We start from the raw sequence: 27344 nt of genomic DNA, 5'->3' as shown, positions 1-27344 counted from the left end.
GAATGTGCCTTTAAACAGCTTGGAAAATTCTAGAAAAGGATGTCATGGCTTTAGAAGCTTCTGATAGGCTAATTGACATAATTTGGGTCAATTGGAGGTGTACCTGTGGATGTATTTCAAGGCCTACCTTCAAACTCAGTGCCTCTTTGCTTGACATCATGGGAAAATCTAAAGAAATCAGCCAAGACCTCAGAAAAAAAATCTGGTTCATCCTTGGGAGCAATTTCCAAACACCTGAAGGTACCACATTCATCTGTACAAACAATAGTACCCAAGTATAAACACCATGGGACCACGCAGCTGTCATACCGCTCAGGAAGGAGACGCGTTCTGTCTCCTAGAGATGAACGTACTTTGGTGCGAAAAGTGCAAGTCAATCCCAGAACAACAGCAAAGGACCTTGTGAAGATGCTGGATGAAACAGGTACAAAAGTATCTATATTCACAGTCAACTCAACTCTTTATTACCAGTCGGCTCAACTCTTTATTCACAGTCGGCTCAACTCTTTATTACCAGTCGACTTAACTCTTTATTCACAGTCGACTCAACTCTTTATTCACAGTCGACTCAACTCTTTATTTACAGTCGACTCAACTTTTATTTACAGTCGACTCAACTCTTTATTTACAGTCGACTCAACTCTTTATTTACAGTCGGCTCAACTTTTATTTACAGTCGACTCAACTCTTTATTCACAGTCGACTCAACTCTTTATTTACAGTCGACTCAACTCTTTATTCACAGTCGACTCAACTCTTTATTTACAGTCGACTCAACTCTTTATTACCAGTCGGCTCAACTCTTTATTCACAGTCGACTCAACTCTTTATTACCAGTCGACTCAACTCTTTATTTACAGTCGACTCAACTCTTTATTTACAGTCGACTCAACTCTTTATTACCAGTCGGCTCAACTCTTTATTTACAGTCGACTCAACTCTTTATTACCAGTCGGCTCAACTCTTTATTACCAGTCGACTCAACTCTTTATTACCAGTCGGCTCAACTCTTTATTTACAGTCGACTTAACTCTTTATTTACAGTCGGCTCAACTCTTTATTTACAGTCGGCTCAACTCTTTATTTACAGTCGGCTCAACTCTTTATTTACAGTCGGCTCAACTCACCTATAACCTTTCACGTCGGATGGGTTTAAACAGTTTTTGACGTTGTTTAATCTTGCCCGTAATCGTTTAATCTTAATTTTATTCTCACTTTATTTAACATAATTACCTTTTTTTCTGACACACAATAGTTGTAAAGAAGAGACAATAACTTGGACTCTCCTAAGTGGTGGGAAAAAATGTCTACGTCTGTGGAGCCACATTTTCTGAAAGATCCCAAATCATTGAGTTTTTGTACTTTTGCTTTCTAAAGCTCTCACACCATAACTAAAGGTAGGGAGCAGGTTTGTGCCTTTTAGCACACAAAAGGCTATTCTTTTCACTTAAAGGGGAAATATGCAGAAATCGCGCCACCATTTCCTGGTTGCTAAAATTCTATTAGTGCTCCTAATTTAAGTTTATGTGACACAACAAACCCTAGAGTAAAGAATTGTTGTACCATCTAAACCGCTGTTTGAAGCTGGTCTACAAAACCGAAAGTAAAAGACGCAAAAACTAAGCTGAAGAAAGGGAAGAGTAGAAATAGTGCAAATGGAACATATTTACCACTTCTTAGACTTGTGTTCAATGAGAATGACAGATCTATAACTATGTGAATTTGGTCAGGTCACCCAAAAAGTTATGTATTGCAGCTTTAACAAGGCCTGTGTTACCATTTCAATAGGTGATTCTTTATCCAGGATCAAAGCTGAGGATACCGATACCTCTCCTTCTGACTCAATGATAGGGAGCCTATTTAACACAAGTAATGCAACGAGACATGGGGTAGATAAAGTATTCATACATTTGAACTGTTAGTGTGTCTGTCACGATCACAGGAGCTGCTCTATCCTGCCAATCTGTATCAAAGATTTATTTGTAAATATATTGCAGTTTAAGACTTACCTCACACTGGCTGACCTGCTTAGAGAGAAAGAGGCTATGCTAGTACACACTGAGAAAAAAAGGGGTTCTTCGGATGTCCCCATAGGAGAACACTTTTTTGTTCCAGGTAGAACTCTTTTGGGTTCTATGTAGAACATTCTTTGGAAAGGGTTCTACATGCCACTCAAAAGGGTTCTACCTGGAACCAAAAAGGGTTCTTCAAAGGGTTCTCCTGTGGGGACAGCCGAAGAACGCATTTGAAACTCTTTTAGGTTCCTTTTTTTCTAAGAGTGTACCTGTAAAGGAGTGAGTTGATCTGAAGCACTGATGCTACAATACACAGTTGGAAAGGAAAGGATGTCAATACTAATGTACTAATCTAGCACAGCTGGTGGCGTCCATACCCATTCATAATGTCTAGAGGTGTAAATCAAGACAAACCTTTCTGCTTTTATAAGGCTGCAGCTATAGATACACATAAGAACATGAAATAATTTAAGTTTAAAATGTTTGTCTCTGATGGACTAATAAAGTAGTTATTTTATTATACTCTACTCTAGTCTAAAAAATAGAATTCTATTTGTATGTTATTCTATGATTCATTCTTTAACCTGTCTGAGTGGGATTGTCTCCACAGCCCAGTGTGGTGTGTCCATGACTGATGTCAGTGGTGTCATCCTGAGCCCTGGATTCCCTGGAAACTACCCCAGTGGATTAGACTGCACCTGGACTGTCATACTACCCATCGGCTTCGGTACGGGAAAACACTGACAGTCATTGTGGCTAAGCACACACACGCACACACACACACTGTCAAACTACCTATTGGCTTTGGTACATCACCTCGCTGCCGCCGTGGACAAGCCACAGACGCACATTGTCATACAAGGAAGTGTATGTCTTTTTTCAGTTAAAACACAGCTAGTGGGGAAGTGGCCCTAGATATAGCAGTGAAGTGTCAGACTCATGTATGTTAGGAGCTGTTGAAGGAATTATGCTAGGCATAAAGAGCAGAGACATGGAACCAGGGAACACCAACAGTGATGTAAATGCTTAAACAGTCTTCCAGTCAACTGAGAACAGCATCATGGTTTACAAGCAGTAGGCTAAGTACATAGAATACACTCTTAGAAAAAAGGATTCCAAAAGGATTCTTTGCTGTCCCCATCTTTGCTGTCCAGATAGAACTCTTTAGGCTTCAATACAGAACCTTCTGTGGAAAGGGTTCTACATGGAACTCAAAAGGGTTCTACCTGGAACCAAAAAGGGTTCTTCAAAGGGTTCTCCTGTGGGGACAGTTGAAAAACCCTTTAACGCTAATGCACTAGGGTCCAAATGTAGGGGTAATGATGTTTGATTTATAGGCCTAAATAGCACAGGCATGGAAACACTTTAGATAAAAACGTCTGCTAAATGACATATATCATTATTATTAACCTCATTACCGGTACATCATTCTCCTTTACAGTAGCTTGAATATATTATGACATCTAGTTGCTCCTCTCCTTTGCAACTCTTCTTATGTACCAATGAGCATCTGCTCTCAGTCAACTAACCTGTAATCTCTTGTGATGGTTGTTGTGGTAGAGGTACAGTGTTCTGCTTCAGTTGGTTCTGGGATTAACCCACCTTCTAAAGTAATGGGTAGATGAGTAAGATCATGGTCTATTCTTTATTACAGAAACTCATGGACTGACCAGTGTGTTTTTAATCCACCTGTTGTTTTTTTCAGGAATCCACCTGCAGTTCCTCAATTTTTCCACGGAGGCAATCCATGACTACCTGGAGATTCGGAGTGGAACGCTGGAGACGGGCACAGTGATTGACAGGTTCAGTGGACCACAGGTCCCCAAGTCCCTGTTCAGCACCACCCACCAGACCAGCCTCTTCTTCCATAGTGACTACTCCCAGAACAAGCCGGGTTTCCAGATCACTTACCAGGGTGAGTTTGTTTGTTTTGAAAAAAATGAATAAAAAATTATTGAACAGATAGATAGAAAGAGGATGACACTGGGAAAAATAGAGGTTGTGTCATAGGACCGTAGGCCGGATTCGAACCTATGCCGACACTGTAGACTACAGAGTTAGTCAGTAGAATGTGTGGGAGAGGAGAACTCAAAAAGGACTTGTGATTTCACTCAACTCAATTAAATTTAATTTTATTTGTCGTAATGTTAGCCTGGGCAATCTCTTTCAGTATCCTAGATATGATGTCTACATAAAACAGTTTTATATATTCGTTTTCATGTTTGTGTCATTTTCTTTTGTATTTTCAGCCAATATTTATTTCAATTATCGGCTACTTCCTGATTTTCAGCCTATCAGCTACAGAGTTGTCCCGACCCTCGTCCTTTTCGTAACGGCATCGTGATCGGCAGTGACTTCAGTGTGGGCCTCACTGTGTCCTTCGAGTGTCTGCCTGGCTACTCCCTCATCGGAGACGCCTCTCTCACCTGTCTGCACGGAATCAGCCGTAACTGGAACCACCCGGTACCACGCTGTGAAGGTATAACTATGGACAGAGGAATAGATATGATCTGTATGGTAGCGTATTGATGTTGCACCTAGAGGGCAGCAGTGGGCGTTACATGGACCTTAACATCCACTACTACAACTGAATCTCCTACTACTCCACTGCTATCACTATTAGACTGCTGTAGTAATATAACATATTACTAAGAAGTGGACATTACCATGACTTTTACTGCTGCGTCTTGTTGCTCATTCAGTGTAGCCTGGAAAGACCTCTAACCTGACCATATCTTCCCTCTCCTCTGTAGCACTGTGTGGTGGTAACATCACCTAACCTGACCACATCTTCTCTGTAGCACTGTGTGGTGGTAACATCACCTAACCTGACCACATCTTCTCTGTAGCACTGTGTGGTGGTAACATCACCTATCCTGACCACATCTTCCCTCTCCTCTGTAGCACTGTGTGGTGGTAACATCACCTATCCTGACCACATCTTCTCTGTAGCACTGTGTGGTGGTAACATCACCTAACCTGACCACATCTTCTCTGTAGCACTGTGTGGTGGTAACATCACCTAACCTGACCACATCTTCTCTGTAGCACTGTGTGGTGGTAACATCACCTAACCTGACCACATCTTCTCTGTAGCACTGTGTGGTGGTAACATCACCTATCCTGACCACATCTTCCCTCTCCTCTGTAGCACTGTGTGGTGGTAACATCACCTAACCTGACCACATCTTCTCTGTAGCACTGTGTGGTGGTAACATCACCTATCCTGACCACATCTTCTCTGTAGCACTGTGTGGTGGTAACATCACCTAACCTGACCACATCTTCTCTGTAGCACTGTGTGGTGGTAACATCACCTAACCTGACCACATCTTCTCTGTAGCACTGTGTGGTGGTAACATCACCTAACCTGACCACATCTTCTCTGTAGCACTGTGTGGTGGTAACATCACCTAACCTGACCACATCTTCTCTGTAGCACTGTGTGGTGGTAACATCACCTAACCTGACCACATCTTCTCTGTAGCACTGTGTGGTGGTAACATCACCTATCCTGACCACATCTTCCCTCTCCTCTGTAGCACTGTGTGGTGGTAACATCACCTAACCTGACCACATCTTCTCTGTAGCACTGTGTGGTGGTAACATCACCTCCATGAATGGGACCATCTACTCCCCCGGCCACCCCGAGGAGTACCCCAACTTCCAGGACTGTGTGTGGAGTGTGAGGGTTCCCCCTGGCAACGGGATCTACATCAACTTTACCGTGCTCAGCACTGAACCAATCTATGACTACATCACTGTGTGGTAAGAACCTATTGACCTCTTAATGAACAGCTATAGAGTTAGATTACACTATAATATATATATATATATCACCTTCACCATGGTCAGTACAGAACCCATCTGTTGCTACATCACTGTGTGGTAAGATCCTACTGTCACGGCTGTCTGAAGAATGGGACCAAAGCGCAGCATGTGTATCGTTCCACATTTTATTATAACTGTGAAACTATGCAAGACATACAAATAAACTAATGAACAAAACAACAAACCGTGACAAAGAGGTGCAACATACACTTACTCAAAATAACCTCCCACTAAACCTAGTGGGAAAAACAACAACTTAAATATGATCCCCAATTAGAGACAACGATGACCAGCTGCCTCTAATTGGAGATCATCCCAAAAAAATACAACATAGAAATACAAAAATTAGAACCCAACATAGAAATACATAAACTAGACAAAACCCCAACATAGAAAAAAAAACTAGAACCAACATAGACATCAATAAACTAGACAAAACCCCCAACATAGAAAAAAAACTAGAACCAACATAGACATAAATAAACTAGACAAAACCCTCTGTTACACCCTGACCTACTCTACCATAGAAAAATAAATGCTTTCTATGGTCAGGACGTGACACCTACAGTGCATTCGGAAAGTATTCAGACCCCTTTACTATTCAGACAACCTTATTCTAAAATTGATTAAATACATTTTTTTCCCTCATAAATCTACACACAATACCCGATAATGACAAAGCGAAAACAGGTTTTTAGAATTTTTTGCGCATTTATTCAAAATAAAAAACAGAAATACCTTATTTCCATAATTTATGCACGACACACATCTCTCCCTAAACCGCTCAATAGTGCTTTAATACAGTAACAATTTTTTGTTGTTGCTATTTATCCCTTTTACACAGTTAAATATGTATTTCTCTACTAGCAGGAATGGTGCAATATTAATCCCTCACCAACTGAATTCCTGCCTTTTATCCCAAATGGCGACTGACTCTTACAGCCCTCTGAGTGGGCAAAGTTAGAGTGCCACAACACGGAACTGCAGCAACCCAACAGGATACAAACAATGTTAATTAATGCAGGAGGACTGGGGGAGTTTGACCAATCAAGTTGAAGTGAAGATTTTTTCCAGATCCATTTCTAAATCCAGTGTCAACAGCAGCTGGGTTAATGAAGAGCTTCCTCACACTTCCTCTATTCACCTATAGTAGCTCCTCTGTTCATTTACCTTGGTTGGAAGGCCGGGTAGAAAAACTAGGCTATTATTCTCCTTCCCACTCACCTCTTCCCACTCACCTCTTACACAGCAACTAAGGGGTTTATTGTAGTAAATTGATGTAAATTGTGTCATGTTGTACATAATAATTACTTTTTAGTTAGTTTCAATGAAATTAGACTTTTGTTGCAATACCCATGAGGAGATAACAAGAAATTATGTAAAAACACGATAGTCAATTAGCCTAGCCAACTATAGTAGAGCTAACCCTTGACTTTACGTGTTGCATGCTTAATTAGTAGAATTATTACTAAAACCTGTTTTGGCAGAAACCTTCGGTATGGTAAAGGTTTTCCATATTGTGTTGTTGTTTTAAAACGTAAAAGTAATTATACATTTGTGGAAAAAAGCCCAGTGTGTTCCCCAGTGCTCTCAAACCTCTCTTCCAAACTGTTCTTTCTTAATTGGATGCATCCTTTCTGTGGTTTCTGTGGTTACCATAGCTACTGCTATTCTCACTATTGATAAAACAGAACTTTGTCTTCTGGTTGGTTTGAGAGAGATTTGAACTGTTCACCCCCTTTCACTCTCTCTCTCCATCTGGTTCCCTCCATCACTCCATCCCTACTCCGTCCCTTCATTAAACTAACTGACCAACAGTGAAATAACACTCACAGTTAGTCCATTTAAATGCATAGAGTATGATAAACGTACTCAGACTTTTAATCTCTCCCTGTGAACGGTAAAGAGGAAATGTAATGCAGTAATGCAGTCGCCAAAAGGCAAGTTCTTCATGTATCCCATAGATCCAGTCAAAGGCATCTTGATGTTTTAAAGAGAGCGGCTTTCTGAGTAATTGTCTTCCCCAGCACTCTGACACCCCTGTTGTGGAGGGGGATGAGAGAAGGAGGAGAAAGAGAGAGCGTAATGGATGGAATATATTAATTCTATGTCCTCCATCCATGCGCACACAAATAATAAGTCCCTCCTTTGTACCCCCGCATGTTTAAATAATGCATTTTTTGGGTCCCCCCCACACGGCTCTCTTTCAGTTTCTCATAGTATGTATTTATGTTGCTGACTGCGGCAGGCTGCCAGCGCTTCAATCTGTTCTCAGCGCTGTGAGATGTCATGCTGGCTTCAAACCCACGCAAACACACACTTGATACTTTCGCACACACTCACACACTCACGTACGCACTAATGCAAAGAGACAATCACTCAAGCACTCTCTCTCTTTCTCTCACACAGACACACAAACACACACACACACACACCGTGCTCCCGAAAAATCCCAGGTGTCAGAGATTAGCCAGATTAATAAAACAGCTTCTCTGCTTGTTCGCTAGGACTGCTCTGACCCACTAAGCACCATTAAACACTCCCCCTTCTCACATTCACGCATTCATTTATCTTTGACTGGCTCCAGATTTGACCCATGGGGGTGGTCTGCTCTTTGGCTGTCACGATCACCGAGATGTAACCCTCCTCCTGCCCCTGTCTCTTAATTGGGTAGATAGTTTGATATCTGGGGTACCTTTCTACATTTTAAAACCAAGTCTCTGTAATGAGCACCTTTATGCTGTGGCTTATCCAAAAATGAAGTTTGTAAAAGAGATGCTTTAATCGTCTCTTTCTGGAAGGAATACTGTAGATCAGTGATGGGTTATGTATCCATGCCTGATGTCAATAATTGGCTGCTCTCTACAATACATTGACGTGGGAAATGTTAATTAAAAATGACCGCAAAAGTTTTCCATTGGGCTTCTTTCAAAGATATGTCTGTATTGGTCAATGTCTTGTCTTCATTGTCTATTGACAATGTCCATCACCTGCCCATGGAGAGGGAGTTGTCATTGATTTTTGGTGTGTATGTTGTGTTGTGTTTTGTGTGTGTGTGTGTCTACAGGGATGGTCCGGACCAGAGCTCCCCCCAGATTGGTCAGTTCAGTGGGAACACAGCACTGGAGTCTGTCTACAGCACATCCAACCAGATCCTCATTAAGTTCCACAGCGACTTCAGCGGCAGTGGATTCTTCGTGCTCAGTTACCATGGTGAGCACTACATCAGAGAGACAGGTTGGGAGAGAGAAATATAAAAAACGGTAGAGAGAGAAAGATGGAAAACAAATGTGATAAAGAAGGAGGAGAGGGAGAGAGAGGGGTAAAGAAAGAAAGAGGAGGTGAGTGAGAGGTAGAGATAATGAGTGAGATGTAGAGATAGTGAGTGAGAGGTAGAGATAGTGAGTGAGAGGTAGAGATAATGAGTGAGATGTAGAGATAGTGAGTGAGAGGTAGAGATAGTGAGTGAGAGGTAGAGATAGTGAGTGAGATGTAGAGATAGTGAGTGAGACGTAGAGATAGTGAGTGAGATGTAGAGATAGTGAGTGAGAGGTAGAGATAATGAGTGAGAGGTAGCGATAATGAGTGAGAGGTAGAGATAGAGAGTGAGAGGTAGAGATAATGAGTGAGCTGTAGAGATAGTGAGTGAGAGGTAGAGATAGTGAGTGAGAGGTAGAGATAGAGAGTGAGAGGTAGAGATAATGAGTGAGCTGTAGAGATAGTGAGTGAGAGGTAGAGATAGAGAGTGAGAGGTAGAGAGTGAGAGGTAGAGATAGAGAGTGAGAGGTAGAGATAGTGAGTGAGAGGTAGAGATAGTGAGTGAGAGGTAGAGATAGAGAGTGAGAGGTAGAGATAGTGAGTGAGAGGTAGAGATAATGAGTGAGAGGTAGAGATAATGAGTGAGCTGTAGAGATAGTGAGTGAGAGGTAGAGATAGAGAGTGAGAGATACAGAGTGAGAGGTAGAGATAGAGAGTGAGAGGTAGAGATAATGAGTGAGAGGTAGAGATAGTGAGTGAGAGGTAGAGATAGAGAGTGAGAGGTAGAGATAATGAGTGAGCTGTAGAGATAGAGAGTGAGAGGTAGAGATAATGAGTGAGCTGTAGAGATAGTGAGTGAGAGGTAGAGATAGAGAGTGAGAGGTAGAGATAATGAGTGAGCTGTAGAGATAGTGAGTGAGAGGTAGAGATAGTGAGTGAGAGGTAGAGATAGAGAGTGAGAGATAGAGAGTGAGAGGTAGAGATAGTGAGTGAGAGGTAGAGATAGTGAGTGAGAGGTAGAGATAGAGAGTGAGAGGTAGAGATAGTGAGCGAGAGGTAGAGATAGTGAGTGAGAGGTAGAGATAGTGAGCGAGAGGTAGAGATAGAGAGTGAGAGGTAGAGATAGTGAGTGAGAGGTAGAGATAATGAGTGAGAGGTAGAGATAGAGATAGTGAAAGGTAGAGTGAGAGGTAGAGATAGTGAGTGAGAGGTAGAGATAGTGAGTGAGAGGTAGAGATAGTGAGTGAGAGGTAGAGATAGAGAGTGAGAGGTAGAGATAGTGAGCGAGAGGTAGAGATAGTGAGCGAGAGGTAGAGATAGTGAGCGAGAGGTAGAGATAGAGAGTGAGAGGTAGAGATAGTGAGTGAGAGGTAGAGATAGAGATAGTGAAAGGTAGAGTGAGAGGTAGCGATAGTGAGAGGTAGAGTGAGAGGTAGAGTGAGAGGTAGAGAGTGAGAGGTAGAGATAGAGAGTGAGAGATGTAGAGAGTGAGAGATGTAGAGATAGAGAGTGAGAGATGTAGAGAGTGAGAGATGTAGAGAGTGAGAGGTAGAGAGTGAGAGATAGAGATAGTAAATGAGAGGTAGAGATAGCGAGTGAGAGGTAGAGATAGAGAGGAGAGAACAAAGCCAGAGGAAAAGGAATAGAGATCAATGGTCTGATAGGCAGCGGAGTGAAGCTCCTAGTCCTCCTCCCTCTCCTCCTACTCTTTCTCCTCCGACCCTTCCTTCTCCCTCTCCTACTACTCTTCCTCCTCCCTCTCCTCCAACTCTTCCTCCTCCCTCACCTCCTTCTCCTCATCTTCTTCCTCCTCTTCCCTCCTCTTTCTCTTCCTCCCTTTCCTCCTCCACCTCATCTTCCTCTTCTTCCTCCTTTTTTACCTCTTCCTCCTCTTCCTCATCTTCCCTTTCTTCCTCCTCCCTCTCATCCTCCTCCTTTTCTTCTCGACCCGCTCCTCCTCTTCCTCCTCCCATTCCTCTTTCTCGTCCTCCTCTTTCTCGTCCTCCTCTTTCTCGTCCTCCTCCCTCTTCTCCTCTTCCTCCCTCTATTCTTCCTCCACCTCCTCCTCTTCCCTCTTCCCCTCATGCTCCCTGCCTGCATAGGGTCTCTGACACACATGGCAGCTAGCATTCATTATTGGCTCAGCTCATTTTCATAGTCAATTTAATCTTGGCTTATTGCGCTTCGATGCCTCTCTCCCATCTGACTGTCTTGGTATTGAATCAGTGAAGGGACATGGCTCTATACACCTGTGTCACATTGATTATTGGCTACAGGGTGCGCTCTGAGAAATTAGCTCTTGCCCAAATATATTTTTTCTATACTGACATCCAGACACATACAGCCTCTTCACACTGCTAATGACACACAAGGCTGCTCTTACACTGATTGTTGACACGGTGCTACTGGAAAAAACAGATAAAGTATCCCAATAGCAAGGCCCATGTCATTCTGCTACAGCCAGCACTTATGATTTTAGTACAAGTGCTTATTGATCCTGGCCTGTATCAAACGTCTCTCACTGTTAACCAGTCTGTCTCGATTGTGGCCGGTGGGGGGGCTTACGAGGTACTCCAATCACTTTACTGTAGCAGTCTTAACTGCTAAACCAACACTTTAGTTTTAGCTCCGCACAAATGGATTATGGGTAAACTACAGGCTTGGACATTGATATAGTATGGATTGATAAGCCACAATCACAGTTGGTTGATTAGAGTTATTAAAATGTTTTTAATTTGTCTGTCAGATGTTCAAAAGGTAGCAAATAACTATTTTATCAATCATGTTATTATTATCCTTATTAATAATCTGTACATCCATCCCTGCAGTCAAATGAGGAGAGCTGGTCTGTCTGTTGAAGCTTGCTGCTCCTACAGTGCCTTGCAAAAGTATTCATCCCCCTTTGCCTTTTTCCTATTTTGTTGCATTACAACCTCTAATTTAAATGGATTTTTATTTGGATTTCATGTAATGGACATACACAAAATAGTCCAAATTGGTGAAGTAAAATGAAAAAAATAACTTGTTTCAAAAAGTTCAAAAAAATATCATACGGAAAAGTGGTGGGTGCATATGTATTCACCCCCTTTGCTATGAAGCCCCTAAATAAGATCTGGTGCAACCAATTAGCTTCAGAAGTCACATAATTAGTCCACCTGTGTGCAATCTAAGTGTCACATGATCTGTCACATGATTTCAGTAGATATACACCTGTTCTGAAAGGCCCCAGAGTCTGCAACACCACTAAGCAAGGGGCACCACCAAGCAAGCGGCACCATGAAGACCAAGGAGCTCCCCAAACAGGTCAGGGGCGAAGTTGTGGAGATGTACAGATCAGGGTTGGGTTCTAAACAAATATCCAAAACTTTGAACATCCCACACAGCACCATTAAATCCATTATTGAAAAATTTTAAGAATATGGCACCACAACAAACCTGCCAAGAGAGGGCCGCCCACCAAAACGCACAGACCAGGCAAGGAGGGCATTAATCAGAGAGGCAACAAAGACACCAAAGATAACCCTGAAGGAGCCGCAAAGCTCCACAGCGGAGATTGGAGCATCTGTCCACACTCCACAGATCTGGGCTTTACGGAAGAGTGGCCAGATAAAAGCCATTGCTTAAAGAAAAAAATAAGCAAACCTGTTTGGTGTTCGCCAAAAGACATGTGGGAGACTCGCCAAACATGTGGAAGAAGGTACTCTGGTTAGATGAGACTTAAATTGTAGCTTTTTGGCCATCAAGGAAAACACTATGTCTGGCGCCTCTCATCACCCCGAGAACACCACACCACAGTGAAGCATGGTGATGGCAGCATGTGGGGATGTTTTTCATTGGCAGGGACTGGGAAACTGGTCAGAATTGAAGGAATGATGGATGGGGCTAAATACAGGGAAATTCTTGAGGGAAACCTGTTCCGTTCTTCTAGAGATTTGAGACTGGGACGGAGGTTCACCTTCCAGCAATACAATGACCCTAAGCATACTGCTAAAGCAACACTCGGGTGGTTTAAGGGGAAACATTTAAATGTCTTGGAATGGCGTAGTCAAAGCCCAGACCTCAATCCAATTGAGGATCTGTGGTATGACTTAAAGATTGCTGTACTCCAGCGGAACCAATCCAACTTGACTGGAGCAGTTTTGCCTTGAAGAATGGGCAAAAATCCCAGTGGCTAGATGTGCCAAGCTTATAGAGACATAACCCAAGAGACTTGGAGCTGTAATGTCTGAAAAAAGTGGCTCTACAAAGTATTGACTTTGGAGAGGGGAATAGTTATGCTGTCACGTTTGTCGCCGTAGAGAGAATGGGACCAAAGCGCAGCGGGTTGCGTGCTCAACATATTTATTTATAAAATAATGCGAACACCACGGAAGAAAACAATAAACAAACTAACGACATGAAACAGTGAAAGCAGGCTCAACAAAAAGCAGTGCTCTCAAACAACTACCCACGAAAAACAAACACACCCTACTATATAGGACTCCCAATCAAAGGCCACTCAACACACCTGCCTTCAATTGAGAGTCCAACCCCAATCAACTAGACATAGAAACACAGACATAGACCAGTGACAAACCCCCATAATACATACATCAACTACCCTCTGCCACGTCCTGACCAAACTACAATAACCAAATATACTCTATACTGGTCAGGACGTGACATATGCACCCTCAAGTTTTCCATTGTTTTGTCTTATTTCTTGTTTGTTTCACACCGAAAAATATTAATTGATACAAACCCCCAAAGAATCAATTTTAATTCCAGGTTGTAAGGCAACAAAATAAGAAAAATGCCAAGGGGGGTGAATACTTTCGCAAGCCACTGTAGCTGCTTCTGCTTAGTTATATGAATGTACTAGACTAGAGATAATACACAGCAATGTTTCTCTATATTTTACTTGGGTTTGGCTTGGGAATTACTCTGTAATGAGTTAAGCTTTGATTCATTTGAAATGGGCCACCGAGTTAGATAGACAACTTTATTTCCCCTTAGTGAACACTCTGCTATGCTGTGAATTAGCCAGGATTTATACAACGCTTATTAAAGATATGAATTTAGTTTATTACATTGTCTTCAACTGTCAAGTAATCAAATTATAGGCTGCAGCCAGTTCATTCATGCAGTTTGCTGTCCAGAATGACAAAATAAGTGTTTTCATGTAGGTCACATCAAAGAGTGGCCAGGGGGGAACTAAATCTATAGAATGTGATTATCACTCCAAATAAGCAACATGCAAAACTGTCACTTTTTCCAATCTAGTTATGAAAGGATTTAAGTTGATAAGTTGCATAGTTATTCAGGACATTATGCAAGCATCATAATATTATAGATACCATTTGTGGGCCAGATCTGATGACTCAATTCCCGGAGCCCACTTGTTTTGACTGGTGATTATCTTCATCGTTCACAGCACATCAACCGGTCAGTCTAGACGTACATCCCACATGAAGGCAATACATAGAGGAAGCAAAGAAACGTTTCCTCTTTAATGTAGCTCTTTTGTTAATTAAAGCCTATCACAGAGTGAAATGTGGAGTCTCTCATGGGGACACAGAAAGTCATTGACTCTGTTCATTCCTTTTGCTTCAATTGGCAATACACACACAAACACAGACACTTATTCACCAAATTCACAGTCACACATAGCCCCTCCCCACCCCCACACACACAGCCCCCCCTCCCCAAGGAGCCTCTAAGAGAATCTTATTAATCAGCTAGCACATTTAACAGAAGCCACATGCTAAGTGGTTCTCGCTACTTCATTTGTGTTATTGTAGCATGGTTGTCTGAAGCCAAAGCCCCCACTTGTCTATTAGACAGGGGTGTATTCATAAGTGCACACAGAAGCAAACTGTAGCAAAATGTTTTGCAAAGGAAAACATTTTGCTAAGAAAATGTGAGGTTTTTTTGGACAAATAAAGGAAGGTGCCCTCCCTGTTTGCCTCTGTTTGTTTCCTAGTGAATAAACCCCTGTTCATGGGAAAGCAAAAGTAGATCTATCTATATACCTGACTGTCTGCTTTAGCCTGGCTGGAGAGCCAGGTGGGTGGGGTTGGCATTTCGGAGACGTTTCTATTGGTTCCCGTTGCACCAGGCAAGCTCAGGCAAACACATCTATTATATTGAATACTAGTAAATGAACCCAGGTCTGGAAGTTAGTTATCTGTCTATCGCTCAGGAGATATCTCCCTCCTGTTCTGTCTGTTCAGGCATTTTTAGAACAATTACACTCTGTTACCAATTAATTAATGATCAATGAATGTCATTGATTTTACCCCCTAGTTTGTGTTGGCATGACCCCGCCAGGTAGCTTGGTAGTGGGTGTAATTTGGATCTGCAGTCCTGAAAGATGTTGGCTGTAAGATTCAATGGAGTAATATTTCTCCTTGCCTACTTCAAAGTGCTACCTTATTTAATCCTGTCATTAGCAGCAGCGATTCCTCAGATCGTGTGTGTGTGTGTGTGTGTGTGTGTGTGTGTGTGTGTGTGTGTGTGTAATATCTCTCCCTGGGCCCAGTTCCGACCGTTGTCACCTTATTTAATCCTGTCATTAGCGCCAGCTAGCAGCGTTCGTTCCCTCATATCGTTAGCAGTGCCTCCGTGCCAGCACAGCACAGCTTGGCCGCTCTGTTGATTCCCAGAAGGTATACCGGGCTTATCTGATGCCCTTAAACACACCGCCGAGATCACATCGCTGCTGAATAAATTGGTATGCAGCCAGGTGCAGGTGGTGTGGAATCTGAATATTATGATTTTTTTCATTTCTGCCTAACCTTTCAAATGTCAGTAGTTTCTCCTCCTCCACAATTCTGATGCTCTTTTGTCCAAACATGAGAAATCAATGGTCTGTGGTAGGGTTGCACATTTTGGGGAATATTCAGAGGTGGAAACTTTCTGTGGGAATTAATGGGAATATATGGGAAATATATACAAATTAATATTAATACCATTTAAATGTAGATGTTTGGATATTGGATATATTTACCATATCATATGGAGATAGAAACATAAACCTTTTACCTTACCATAAGTAGACAAAATTGCAAATTATTAAATCCTTCCAATATAAATAAGTAATTTAAAACATTTTAGTTACAAATTGAACTTTAATTAAATGAGTTGACTCTTCCCATGGGATGATTTCACCGAACAACAAAAGAAAGGGAATATTGAATGATCCATCGCATCTCCCAAAAACGTTTTCAACATACATCTGTAAAATAATAGTCTAGAAACTAAAGCTTTGGTTGTCTTCCTCTCAGGCTTCCATGTCTTCTCCCTGGACCTCCTCAATGTCCACCTCTTGAACATCAGACTGAGGCCTCATCTTCAGTCACTTTCCAACCTTGTTGAGGATGGCTCGTTGTCAGGCTCAAAAAGCCTCAAATTTGCCCGGATGCCAAAATGTTTTCAACCCTGTTTTAGAAACCCTCAGCCTGTTGCGTGCTTTGGTGTGTGTGTTCCCAAACAAGGACCAGTTACGCTCTGAGGTGGCTGATGTTGGTGGGATTTGGAGGATGATGGAGGCAACAGGTGAAAGAGATCCTCAGATCCACAGAGTCCCTTCCACCAGGTGGCTGATGAGATATGTTGGCACGACTGCCATATTGCATCTCCATCCTAAAGCCCTTACTTGGAAGTGTACTTCGCCAGACTGCCAAGAACCTTGCCCTCATCCAGGCCAAGGTGGCGAGACACGGTAGTGATGACACCATAGGCCTTGTTGATCTCTGCACCAGACAGGATGCTCTTGCCAGCATAGTTGGGATCCAACATGTATGCTGCAGCGTGTATGTCTTCAGGCAGAAGTCTTCAGGCTTTTTGATGTATTTCAGAACTGCAGTTTCCTCTGCTTGGAGCAACAGTGAAGTGGGCAGGGCAGTATGGATTTCTTCTCTTACATCTGCAAGCAGAGTCTGAACATCAGACAGGATGGCATTGCCCCCTCAATCCGTGCAATGGCTACTGCTATAGGTATCAAGAGTTTCAGGCTGCTTACCACTCTCTCACAAAATACATCATCCTAACAGGATCTTCTTGATGGAGCTGTCCATATCGGCAGACTGTGATATGGCCATTTCTTGGAGAGACTCCTTCCCCTCCAGGAGACTGTCAAAACAAGATTACCCCAACGTGTGTTGCTGGGCAGCTTCAATGTGGTGCTCTTATTCTTCTCACTTTGCTTGGTAAGGTAGATTGCTGCTATAACTTGATGACCCTTCACATACCTAACCATTTCCTTGGCTCTCTTGTAGAGTGTATCCATTGTTTTCAGTGTCATGATGTCCTTGAGGAGCAGATTCAATGCATGAGCAGCAAAGCCAATGGGTGTGATGTGAGGGTAGGACTCCTCCACTTTAGACCAAGCAGCCTTCATGTTCGCAGCATTGTCTGTCACCAGTGCAAATACCTTCTGTGGTCCAAGGTCATTGATGACTGCCTTCAGCTCATCTGCAATGTAGAGACCGTTGGTTGTGTCTGTTGTCCTTGTGTCTGTGCTCTTGTAGAATACTGGTTGAGGGGTGGAGATGATATAGTTAATTATTCCTTTCCCACAAACATTTGACCACACTTCAGAGACGATTGCAATACAGTCTGCTTTCTCTATGATTTGCTTGACCTTCACTTCAACTCTGTTGAACTCTACATCCAGCAAATGAGTAGATAAAGCATGTCTGGTTGGAGGGGTGTATGCCGGGTGAAGAACATTCAGAAATCTCTTCCAATACACATTGCCTTTGAGCATCAATGGTGAACCAGTTGCATACACAGCCCGAGCAAGACATTCATCAGCATTTCTCTGACTACGTTCCTCCATTGAGTCCAAAAAACTTCTGATTCCAGGAGGACCATGAGCTGTTGCTATCGATAAGGTGTCTGATTCATAATTTTCACCTCAAATAGAAGTAGAGGGACTTTGTCAGAGGTTGCTTGTTGTGAGAGCTGAGTGAACTTTATGCACTTGGCCAGATGATTCTGCATCTTTGTTGCATTCTTCACATATGATTTGGCACAGTATTTGCAAATATACACAGCTTTTCCTTCTACATTACCTGCAGTGAAATGTCTGCACACATCAGATAGTGCCCGTGGCATTTTCCTGTAAAGATTAGAATAAAATGTGTAAAAAAAAAAAATATACAATTCCCTGTACAGATAAATAGTTAAGCAGTTAGATCAAACAACTCCTTTGTAAGATAAATGTTTTAAAATGAAACATGTATGGAAACAGGTGAATTAACCCTCCTCAGTTAGCAGGCTCAGGCAAGCTAAACCCCACATGGTACAGTAGCAAAAACTAACTAGCAGAAATTGTTAACATGTTAGAAATTATTTAAACACACTTTGCCATAGGCTACTATTTACTAGTTAACAAAAAATAATGTATGTCATATAAAATATATTCACCCCACCCAGTATTGTAATCACAATTTACCAGAAAGCATATAGTCATTAGCTCAGACAGTGTAGTAGTGTGGGCTCAATAGCATCTCATTAGTGAAAGATCTTGAGAATCAGCTGTACATGTGATGGAAGAGTGCACTGCACATGTGATGGAAGAATGCACTGTGCATGCAGAGGGTTGAAATTCCATTGAATTGGGGATAGTTTAACCAAAATATGCCACAAGACCTAGAATTGCCTTATGTTATATTGCCTTATTCCACAAAAAAGGTTCACTGTTATAAGCTAACTTTTTTGATGAATTTAAGCAAAATTCCTCAAATTCCAGGACTTAACTTCCCATGGAAAATTTCCGGACAAATTCTGGAAAGTTTCCGACCCTTTGCAACCCTAGTCTGTGGTCTGTGATTTTGCAAGTGGGTCTGCTGTGGCATGGGTGGGAGGATGTGCTTTGCAGTACTGCACTCAAATCATCACAAGTAATAACCAAGGAGACAAAGGCCTCTGGTCAAAAGTAGTGCACTATATATGGAAAAGGGTGCCATTTTGGGACTTAGACAGAGATAATATATATATATACAGTACCAGTCAAAAATTCAAGGCTTTTTCTTTATTTTTACTATGTTCTACATTATAGAATAATAGTGAAGACATCAAAACTATGAAATAACACATATGGAATCATGTAGTAACCAAAAAGGTGTTAACACAAATCAACATATATTTAATATTTTTGATTCTACAAAGTAGCCACCATTTTCCTTGATGACAGCTTTGCACACTCTTGGCATTCTCTCAACCAGCTTCACAAGGAATGCTTTTCCAACAGTCTTGTAGGAGTTCCCACATATGCTGAGCACTTGTTGGTTGCTTTTCCTTCACTCTGCGATCCAACTCATCCCAAACCATCGCAGTTGGGTTGAGGTCGGGTGATTGTGGAGGCCAGGTCATCTAATGCAGCACTCCATCACTCTCCTTGGTCAAATAGCCCTTACACAGCCTTGAGGTGTGTTTTGGGTCATTGTACTGTTGAAAAACAAAGGATGGTCCCACTAAGAGCAAACCAGATGGGATGGCGTATCGCTGCAGAATGCTGTGGTAGCCATGCTGGTTAAGTGTGCCTTGAATTCTAAATAAATCATGACAGTGTCACCAGCAAAGCACCGTCACACCTCCTCCTCCATGCTTCACGGTGGGAACCACACATGCGAAGATCATCCGTTCACCTACTCTGCGTCTCACAAAGACACGGGGTTTTGAACCAAAAATCTCAAATTTGGACCAAAGGACAGATTTCCACCGGTCTAATGTCCATTGCTTGTGTTTCTTGGCCCAAGCAAGTCTCTTTCTCTTATTGGTGTCCTTTAGTAGTGGTTTCTTTGCAGCAATTAAACCATGTGGGCTCCCGAGTGGCGCAGCGGTCTAAGGCACTGCATCTCAGTGCTAGAGGTGTCACTACAGACACCCTGGTTTGAATCCAGGCTTTGGGAATCCAGATTGGGAGTCCAATATGGTGGCACAAAATTGGCCCAGTGTCATCCATCCGGGGTAGGCCATCATTGTAAATAAGAATTAGTTCTTAACTGACTTGCCAAGTTAGATAAATATAAAATAAATAATAAATACATCAATTAAAGCCTGATTCACGCAGTCTCCTCTGAACAGTTGATGTTGATAGGTGTCTGTTACTTGATCTCTGTGAAGCATTTATTTGGGCTGCAATCTGAGGTGCAGTTAATTGCAGACTTCTGAGGCTGGTAACTGAGGCTGGTAACTGTAACTCTTGGTCTTCCTTTCCTGTGGCGAGAGGCAGCTTCATCAGAGCGCTTAATGGTTTTTGCGACTGCAGTTGAACAAACTATCAAAGTTCTTTACATTTTCCGAATTGGTTGACCTTCATGTCCTAAAGTAATGATGGACTGTCATTTGTCTTTGCTTTTTGAGCTGTTCTTGCCATAATATGAACTTGGTCTTTTACCAAATAGGGCTATCTTCTGTATACCAACCATACCTTGTCACAACACAACTGATTGGCTCAAATGCATTAAGAAGTAAATAAATTCCACAAATTAACTTTTAACATGGCACACCTGTCAATTGAAATGCATTCCAGGTGACTACCTCATGAAGCTGGTTGAGAGAATGCCAAGAGTGTGCAAAGCTGTCAACAAGGCAAAGGGTGGCTTCTTTAAAGAATCTCAAATCTAAAATATATTTAGATTTGTTTACCACGTTTTTTAAGTTACTACATGATTCCATATGTGCTATTTCATAGCTAGTCAAAATAAAGAAAAAACCTTGAATGAGTAGGTGTGTCCAAACTTTTGACTGGTGTATATATATATATATAAATATACTTATTTTAATTCCATGTTCAAAAGAATACAGAAAGTCCCAATGCAATTAGTTTACTACTCTGTTGAAATGTTCCTTACACCTACTCATTCACCTTCTTCTTTATCCTCTCCTTCCTCCTCCTTTATCCTCTTCTAGTATACCAGCTGAGAATCTGCCAAGCGCCCCCGGATGTGGCCAACGCTGATATCCTCATGGAGGACAGGGAGTTTGAAATAGGTAACGCCTCCACGTGTAGTTCAATCCAAATATTATACATTTTTCGAATGAATCGTTTGGGAAAGATAGGACCTCCTCACCACTCTGTATACTTACATATTGTGGGACTAGGAGTTTTCCTGTGCCTGTATTCATAAAGCGTCTCAGAGTGCTGATCGAGGATCAGTTATGCTTTTTAGCTCATAATGAATAAAGAGTATATAGACTGCGGTGGACCTGATCCTAGATCAGATCTGATAAGCTTTGTGAGTATAGGTCCTGGCCTTACTGATACTTCATCCACTGAGGTTATGAAACTGAAACCCTCTCACCAGTTCCATGCCCCTGTATTTCTACAACATCCTCCATATACGTCTCTCCTCTGCTCAGGTAAATGTGCTGATACATGTAGAATGTCCTCACTGATCATGGCTTAGAGAGAGGACAGGCCTCCTCCTGTGTGTGTGTGACCCTGACTAATACTATGGGTGGACACACACATACATAAATCAAATCAAGTTATATTTGTCACATGCTTTGTAGACAACAGTGACATGTTTACTTGCGCATCCTTTTTAAGATGTTGCTGGAGAAGAAGGCATACGTTTTACGTGCCCCCAACCGATTGTGTTTTTTCGTCCTTTATTTGCGTTGTTTGTAACTTCTTTTTTTACTTATTTTGTACATAATGTTGCCACTACCGTCTCTTATGACCGAAAATAACTTCTACACATCAGGACTGCGATTACTCACCACGGACTAGCAGAATCCTTTTTTTCCTTTCATGACTCTGATGAGCCCGACTCAAAGGATATACTGCTTCCTCGGGAACAGGCCCCGATCCCTGTGATCTGCGTGAAGAGGAGGTGGAGGAAGAGGGGCCAAAGGGCGGGCTGCCTTCTGAGAATTCGTAGGCGATCGAATAAACCCCCACTTCCCTCCATTCTGCTAGCAAACGTGCAATCCTTGGAGAATAAAATCGACAAGTTATGCGGAAGATTAAACTACCAACGGGACATTAAAAACTGTAAGCATTGCAAGAAATTTTAAAGGATACAAACCTCAACATCAAAACCTTCATTCCAACTCACAATTCCATACTTAAAACCTTGATTTTGGACCAAAAATATCTGAATGGACTATTACTACCAAGGATTATCATGAAAAAAACTTCTAACAAGCCAAAACCTGCAGAAGAAACACAGCGGAACCTGGAAATACCATCCAACACAAAACTGCGTGACTAATGTTCAGTCTGAACCTACTTTCTGAAGCCAAAAAGTGAATGAAAATAATCTCTCGGTAATTGTGTTATATAAAGTTTAGTAAATAAGGCTACTAAGCTACCAAGCTGCTAGGAAAGAATCTGACTGAAATTAGCACTGAAGTGTGAAGTAAGAGGTGTGAAAACTCTTCATTAAGTCAGAATTCCTATTTGACTCTGCCATGCCTCCTTGCCCGTCCAACATTTCCTCATCTCCCACCCCTTTTAATGCAACTATCCCTGATGCTCCTCCCTCTTTTTTCCCTGCCCCGCTACAAAGTTTCTCCCTGCAGGCGGTCACTGAGTCCGAGGTGCTAAAGGAACTCCTTAAACTTGACTCCTCAAAAAACATCTGGTTTAGATGGTTTAGACCCTTTCTTTTTTAAGGTTGCTGCCCCTATCATCACCAAGCCTATCTCCAACCTTTTTAACCTGTCTCTCCTCTCTGGGAAGGTTCCCTTGCTTGGAAGGCAGCCACGGTGAGTCATTTTTATTTAAAGGGGGAGATCAAGCTGATCCTAACTGTTATAGGCCAAATTCTATTTTGCCATGTTTATCAAAAGTCTCTCAGAGTACAGTGTATAAAGTTCTGAACACCTACAAAAAAAGGTCATGTGGTAAGAACAATTCCCCTCTCCCCACCGGTGTGATTACTACTGAGGTAGTCACCTCATACAAGTACTTCTGAGTATGGCTAGATGGTACACTGTCCTTCTCTCAGAACATGTCAAAGCTGCAGGCTAAAGTTAAATCTAGACGTGGTTTTCTCTATCGTAATCGTTCCTCTTTCACCACAGCTGCCAAACTAACCCTGATTCAGATGACCATCCTACTCAGGCCTCACTCCCCCCTATCTGAGATACCTACTGCTGCCCTCATCCTCCACATACAACACCATTCTGCCAGTCACGTTCTGATAAAGTTCCCCAAAGCACACACATCCCTGGGTCGCTCCTCTTTTCAGTTCGCTGCAGCTAGCGACTGGAACAGGCTGCAAAAACCACTCAAACTGAACCATTTTTATCTCCATCTCTTCATTCACATGCTGTGTTTTCATGTGTTGCTGCCAGGTTATGTTGTTGTCTTATGTCTCTCTTTATGTAGTGTTGTGGTGTCTCTCTTGTCGTGATGTGTGTTTTGTCCGATATCTTATTTTTTATATTTAATCCCTGCCCCCGAACCCCGCAGGAGGCCTTTTGCCTTCTGGTAGGCCGTCATTGTAAATAAGAATTTGTTGACTTGCCTAGTTAAATAAAAGTTAAATCAAATAAAAAATAAAGATACATTTGAGGTTATGTACTGTACTGTACATACTGTACATACCCACCGCCTCGACTCAGTCTTATGTAGCAACATTTGAAATTGTGTTTTTCATACATTGGATAAAAGTGGGGACTCAGAGCTACAAAATGGTATATCACACACTGCAGTTGAGGAACAATGGGAAATTAATTCTGCTTTGAAAGTTGCCGCTTTATAATGTTTTCATACCCTACATTACTCATCTCATATGTATATACTGTACTCTATGCCATCTACTGCATCTTGCCTATGCCGTTCGGCCATCACTCATTTCTATATTTATATGTACATATTCGTATTCATTCCTTTACACTTGTGTGTATAAGGTAGTTGTTGTGGAATTGTTAGGTTATATTACGTGTTATAACCACCCCCCAGTCACATCTAGCTAAATGGATGAGTCACTATTGTGTCTAGATAACACCTAGCCACATCTAGCTAAATGGATGAGTCACTATTGTGTCTAGACAACACCTAGCCACATCTAGCTAAATGGATGGGTCACTATTGTCTCTAGACAACCCCTAGCCACATCTAGCTAAATGGATGGGTCACTATTGTCTCTAGACAACCCCTAGCCACATCTAGCTAAATGGATGGGTCACTATTGTGTCTAGACAACACCTAGCCACATCTAGCTAAATGGATGAGTCACTATTGTGTCTAGACAACACCTAGCCACATCTAGCTAAATGGATGAGTCACTATTGTCTCTAGACAACCCCTAGCCACATCTAGCTAAATGGATGGGTCACTATTGTGTCTAGACAACACCTAGCCACATCTAGCTAAATGGATGAGTCACTATTGTGTCTAGACAACACCTAGCCACATCTAGCTAAATGGATGAGTCACTATTGTCTCTAGACAACCCCTAGCCACATCTAGCTAAATGGATGGGTCACTATTATGTCTAGACAACACCTAGCCACATCTAGCTAAATGGATGGGTCACTATTGTCTCTAGACAACCCCTAGCCACATCTAGCTAAATGGATGGGTCACTATTGTGTCTAGACAACACCTAGCCACATCTAGCTAAATGGATGAGTCACTATTGTGTCTAGACAACACCTAGCCACATCTAGCTAAATGGATGAGTCACTATTGTCTCTAGACAACCCCTAGCCACATCTAGCTAAATGGATGAGTCACTATTGTGTCTAGACAACACCTAGCTAAATGGATGAGTCACTATTGTCTCTAGACAACCCCTAGCCACATCTAGCTAAGTGGATGGGTCACTATTGTCTCTAGACAACCCCTAGCCACATCTAGCTAAATGGATGAGTCACTATTGTCTCTAGACATGTACACAGGTTCATGAAATACAATAGATGGCCGTAATCACCCCCCAGACACAACTTGATGGTCATATAATCATTCTCTTGCGAAGTGGAGTCTTTTGATTAGACATGTAGCTAGCTAGCTAGCTAAACAATGAACCATAATCTCAACCAACAGCTACAGTACAAACGGATTATCATAGCTAGCCACTATGCAAGAAATGCTGGAGTATGAATCTGCAGGTAGCTAAAACAAAGCAACTAGGTAACATTTTTGCTAGCTATAACTATCAATGCAAATGGCTTTCTGAGATACAAATAATATTACTACATAGATCATACACACAACCTTAGCTAGCGAGCCAGCAAATTAACTTTTGCAAACTAGCAAACAATACAGTTTAACTTGCAATGAAAACAACTTTCTGTCAAAATTAGACACGTATAACATCTGAAAATGTAGCTAGTCTCTTACCAGTAAACATGGATGAACGCTTCACGGGAGCGTGTCGTTACCATTTGGTTTGTAGCTAGCTACAGCTTGGTTGGCCGGTTATTGTGTTAAGTCAATGACCTTGTTCAGAAAGTAGTCCATCACTTTTTCCCAGTGATCTTTGTCGATAGTGCCTGCTAAATTCTGGGCAGCAATATTGTTGAGAACAGTAGGAACATTTTTGCAGATCTCCATGGTTAACGTTACAACATCTTTAAAAAAAGCCATGGTAGCAAGGATTATCTACACATACTGAGCAGCTCATGTTATAGACAGAAACGTGTTTCATGTCAGACCAACCCGAACTCATCTCTCGGCATGTCCAGCCCATCCATTATCTCAGCCAATCATGGCTAGTGGTAAAGTTCCTAACTTTTTCCATGGCTAAACCAACTATGCTCGTAATTTAACAATTGTATTCATATTTACAGATGGCATACAAGTTTGTTATTAAGGCACATTAAAATTCACATGTTCTAGAAGGCATTTTGATCAAATTATATATATATTTTTTCTAAATGAAATGCCTCTCCTGTGAAATAGTGACGTGTGACATACACCTAGCTTCCGGAAATGAGTCACGTATAGGTAAAGCAACAGCGCAGGTGGTGTGTGTGTTGGGGTGTCAGTGTAAGTATGTGTGAGTGTGTGGGTAGAGTCCAGTGTGTGCATAGAATTAGTGCTATTTAACGGTCTTGTTTAAAAGTCTTATGGCTTGGGGGCAGAAGATGTTCAGGGTCCTATTGGTTCCAGACTTGGTGCATTGGTACCGCTTTCTGTGTGGTAGCAGAGAGAACAGTCTTTGACTTGGGTGGCTGGAATCTTTGACAATTTTTATGGCCTTACTCTGACCCCACCTGGTATAGAGGTTCTGGATGGCAGGGAGTTCGGCCCCAGTGATGTCCTGGGCCATATGCATTACCCTCTGTATCGCCTTGTGTTCGGATACCAAGCAGTTGCCATACCGAGTGGTGATGCAGCCAGTCAAGATGCTCTCGATGGTGCAGCTGTAGAACTTTTGAGGATCTGACGGCACATGCCAAATCCAACCTTGTTTCGAAATGTCAAATTTCCAAGTGTTTGGTTAAGATTAAGTTTATGTATTAACTCCGAATGGTTAATGTAAGGCTTAAAGTTTGGGATAGGCTTAAAACAAAAATATAAAAAACAACTTTTTATCGCTGGATTCGAACATGCAACCATCCACCATCCAAACCGAAACCTACTCGTTCACTGTTGCCCCTAGTGGCCAGTTTCCACATCATCTCCCGACGTACTCAGACATGGATATACGTCGAATACTGACTTGTATCCCGTGTGACCTGCCTGATTAATGGTGCGTTAGCCACTAACTCTGTGATTGGTGTGTATCAATGAGTGAGTTAGCAACTAGATCTGTGATTGTTGGGTGTGAAAGTGGGCCATTACAGACAGTGGCTGAGATGGATTCAGCTTGTCCGGTAACAAGGCCCAAAGGCTCTGCTGTGTCTATTGCAGCCCTATATAGATTTCTTGGACCACAATCATCCATCTATCATCTGTAACATGGCCCATTGCTGCTGGTTGAAGACATCACCTGTAACATGGCCCATTGCTGCTTGTTGAAGACATCACCTGTAACATTGACCACTGCTGCTGGTTGAAGACATCACCTGTAACATTGACCACTGCTGCTGGTTGAAGACATCACCTGTAACATTGACCACTGCTGCTGGTTGAAGACATCACCTGTAACATGGCCCACTGCTGCTGGTTGAAGACATCACCTGTAACATGGCCCATTGCTGCTGGTTGAAGACATCACCTGTAACATGGCCCATTGCTGCTGGTTGAAGACATCACCTGTAACATTGACCACTGCTGCTGGTTGAAGACATCACCTGTAACATTGACCACTGCTGCTGGTTGAAGACATCACCTGTAACATGGCCCAT

At 42.1% G+C, this 27344-nt stretch overlaps 1 protein-coding gene across 1 annotated transcript in view; it reads left to right on the top strand.

Moving 5' to 3' along the window:
* Window positions 1-27344, top strand: part of LOC115174068 (CUB and sushi domain-containing protein 3) — a gene marked incomplete in the record, with an annotated part of 716433 nt that overhangs the window by 569141 nt on the left and 119948 nt on the right. Inside the window, 6 exon segments of the mRNA XM_029732731.1 lie at window positions 2626-2742; window positions 3721-3930; window positions 4306-4494; window positions 5606-5783; window positions 8914-9059; window positions 21006-21086. Coding sequence (XP_029588591.1) covers window positions 2626-2742; window positions 3721-3930; window positions 4306-4494; window positions 5606-5783; window positions 8914-9059; window positions 21006-21086 — 921 coding nt within the window.

The sequence above is a fragment of the Salmo trutta genome, chromosome 34, assembly GCF_901001165.1.
Source record: "Salmo trutta chromosome 34, fSalTru1.1, whole genome shotgun sequence".
NCBI classification, from domain to species: Eukaryota; Metazoa; Chordata; class Actinopteri; order Salmoniformes; family Salmonidae; genus Salmo; species Salmo trutta.
This window is presented reverse-complemented; position numbering and strand designations above follow the sequence as displayed.